Here is a 2,202-nt window from a genome sequence, read left to right on the forward strand (position 1 = left end):
CGAAATGCTGCAGGCTACGCTGGAGGAGGGAAAGCCCTTTCTTGATGCCCTTCCTAGTCGTGATCAATTCTTGTCCCTGTCTGCTAATGAAGAGCGTTAATTCCACTTTTGGAATCCTTGCTCTGTGTAGGATGTGAATTAGTGTGGTGATTGTTTAAGAATTCTTCTCAGCAGCAGTCATCAACGGTGGCGTAGTTGCCGCGGTCGCTCATAACTTTCGTAAATCCAGTACAAACACACTTCCATCGCTGGCACTAGCACCAACCTTGCTACCGCGCGAGTTCCAGCACACCTCGAAGATGCCTCCCGTGCCTTTGTAGCTGTGCACCAGCTGACCGCTTTGCGTACTCCAAATGTGGACACATTTGTCAAAGCTACCAGACGCGAGGAACTTTCCGTCCGGGCTAAAGGCGACCGAGTAAACCGGTTCGGTGTGTTTTGTCAGCGTGTGAATGCAGACGCCTCGTTCGACGTCCCACAGGCGAACGGTCGAATCGAACGACGCACTGGCCAAGATCAGGTTCATGTTCGGGTTCTGTGTTCCCGTACCAGTGGGGGACCATTTGATGGTATAAATTTCCTTTGAATGCGCCTTTTTGAATGGAAACGTGATACTTATTAATCTGCCGCCAGTGCTGAAACGTTAGTTACGTTAGCTGCCATTCTTACCTGCAGATCGTGTACGCAAGTGTCCTGCTTCATGGACCAGATCTTCAGTGTCATATCATCCGAGCAAGATGCCAACAGCTGGCCCTGCGGGTCCCACTTGATCGCGTTTACTTCGTTCTGTAAAGAAACAATTTTTGAAGAATCAGTGAGCCGTTTGCCAATCTACCTCGGACCAATTTCACTAACCGTGTGTCCCTGAAAAGACTTAATCGGCTTGTCTACGCCTAATTTGCACACGTGGATGCACTGGTCGGTGCTGCAGCTGGCAAACGATTGATTCGATTGCCAGTCGACGTCGAGGGCCGGTGCAGAGTGGAAGCTAAACTGTTGTGTACACTGACCAGTCGCCGCATCCCAGATGATCGTGGTTTTATCAACGCCCGCCGAAAGAATGTAATTTCCGCGCTTGTTCCACTTGAGTGCAAAAATCGGGCCCTTGTGCTGACCGAGTGTGCTGGCCAGTAACCCATCCGTGCGCCAGATACGAGCATAGCCATCGTACGACCCGGTGGCCAGCAGCGTGCCGTCACAGTTCCAATCCAACGAAGTGACGTCCTTGTTGCTGGGCACCTCAGTCCCACCTTTCTGGATGCAATGCCGTAGCACGAGCTGGTTCGGATTGGCCGGATTGTCCGACATATCCCAGATGCGAGCAGTGCTGTCGCCCGATCCACTAGCCAGCAAATCGGTGCTCGGGTTCCAGGCGCAAATGAACACCTCACTCTCGTGTCCACGCAGTACAGTGGCTTTGGACGCCGGTATTTCGATGCTCTGATCCACTTCCATCGTTTCGGCCGGAGCCGGTGTCGTGGAGGAGGTAGTGGTTGTGCTGGTTGCGGGAGGGGCAGGTTCTTCCGTAGTGCCATTCGTTTCCGGGGCTTCTGTTTTAATCGTTTGCTTTTGTTGATTCTGCATGTTCTGGCGGATAGCAACCACTTCCGGCATCACGGCGTCAATGAGGCTTAGGCTCTCTACCAACCGCTGCTCACTTCCATCCTCTCCGATGCTTATCTCGGCTTCCGTGTACTGGAGGCCCTTCTGCAGAATACTCAACAAGGCGGCCGGAGGCACCAGCGCTCCATTGATATTGCTCTGTGAGATGTGCGACTCGATACCGAACGTATACGCCGAATGGGAAAAACCTAGAATTGTTGTCAACGAAGGATTTGCTATCTAACCGCTGGTATTTATCGGTGCATCGTGCCAATACACACCCGATTCTTGAAGATAGCGGTAAACTAAAAAGTTCACCTCGTCACTGGAGAAGCTCATTGCACTTTAACGTGTTATGTGCTTCTACGATTCCGTACAATGTTGCAACTACCACCTTGCGATTTACTAACGTACTCACAGAATTATCCGCTAAATTACGGCGCTAATAAATTATTTGTTTTTGCCTAGCTTTGCCTAGCCATATTTCTGACATCACAAAGGCGTCACTCGGCATTCCAAACAGGAATGAGAAGAAGAAGACATCGTTGACAGCAGTGCGTTTTCTGACAATGCAACAGAAAGAAACCAAAATTCCAAACC

The 2,202-nt window shown here is 50.7% G+C and overlaps 1 protein-coding gene across 1 annotated transcript; it reads right to left on the bottom strand.

Annotated features, from left to right (window-relative positions):
* Positions 1-53: 53 nt before the first annotated feature.
* LOC128273789 (F-box-like/WD repeat-containing protein TBL1X) lies at positions 54-1,941 on the bottom strand. Its single transcript, XM_053011828.1, has 4 exons — positions 1,884-1,941; positions 856-1,811; positions 670-786; positions 54-592 (listed from the first exon to the last, which is right to left on the bottom strand). Exons 1-4 carry the CDS (start codon positions 1,939-1,941, stop codon positions 209-211), a joined length of 1,515 nt encoding a protein of 504 aa, XP_052867788.1. The 3' UTR covers positions 54-208.
* Positions 1,942-2,202: the final 261 nt, after the last annotated feature.

The sequence above is a fragment of the Anopheles cruzii genome, chromosome 3 (assembly GCF_943734635.1).
Source record: "Anopheles cruzii chromosome 3, idAnoCruzAS_RS32_06, whole genome shotgun sequence".
Lineage (NCBI taxonomy): Eukaryota > Metazoa > Arthropoda > Insecta > Diptera > Culicidae > Anopheles > Anopheles cruzii.

Coding starts and splice junctions, on each gene's coding strand:
- LOC128273789 (XM_053011828.1), bottom strand. CDS start 1,941: ATGAGCTTCTCCAGTGACGAGGTGAACTTTTTAGTTTACCGCTATCTT. Junction 787..855: donor AGTCTTTTCAGGGACACACG/GTTAGTGAAATT, acceptor GTTTCTTTACAG/AACGAAGTAAACGCGATCAA. Junction 593..669: donor CTTGCGTACACGATCTGCAG/GTAAGAATGGCA, acceptor CCATTCAAAAAG/GCGCATTCAAAGGAAATTTA.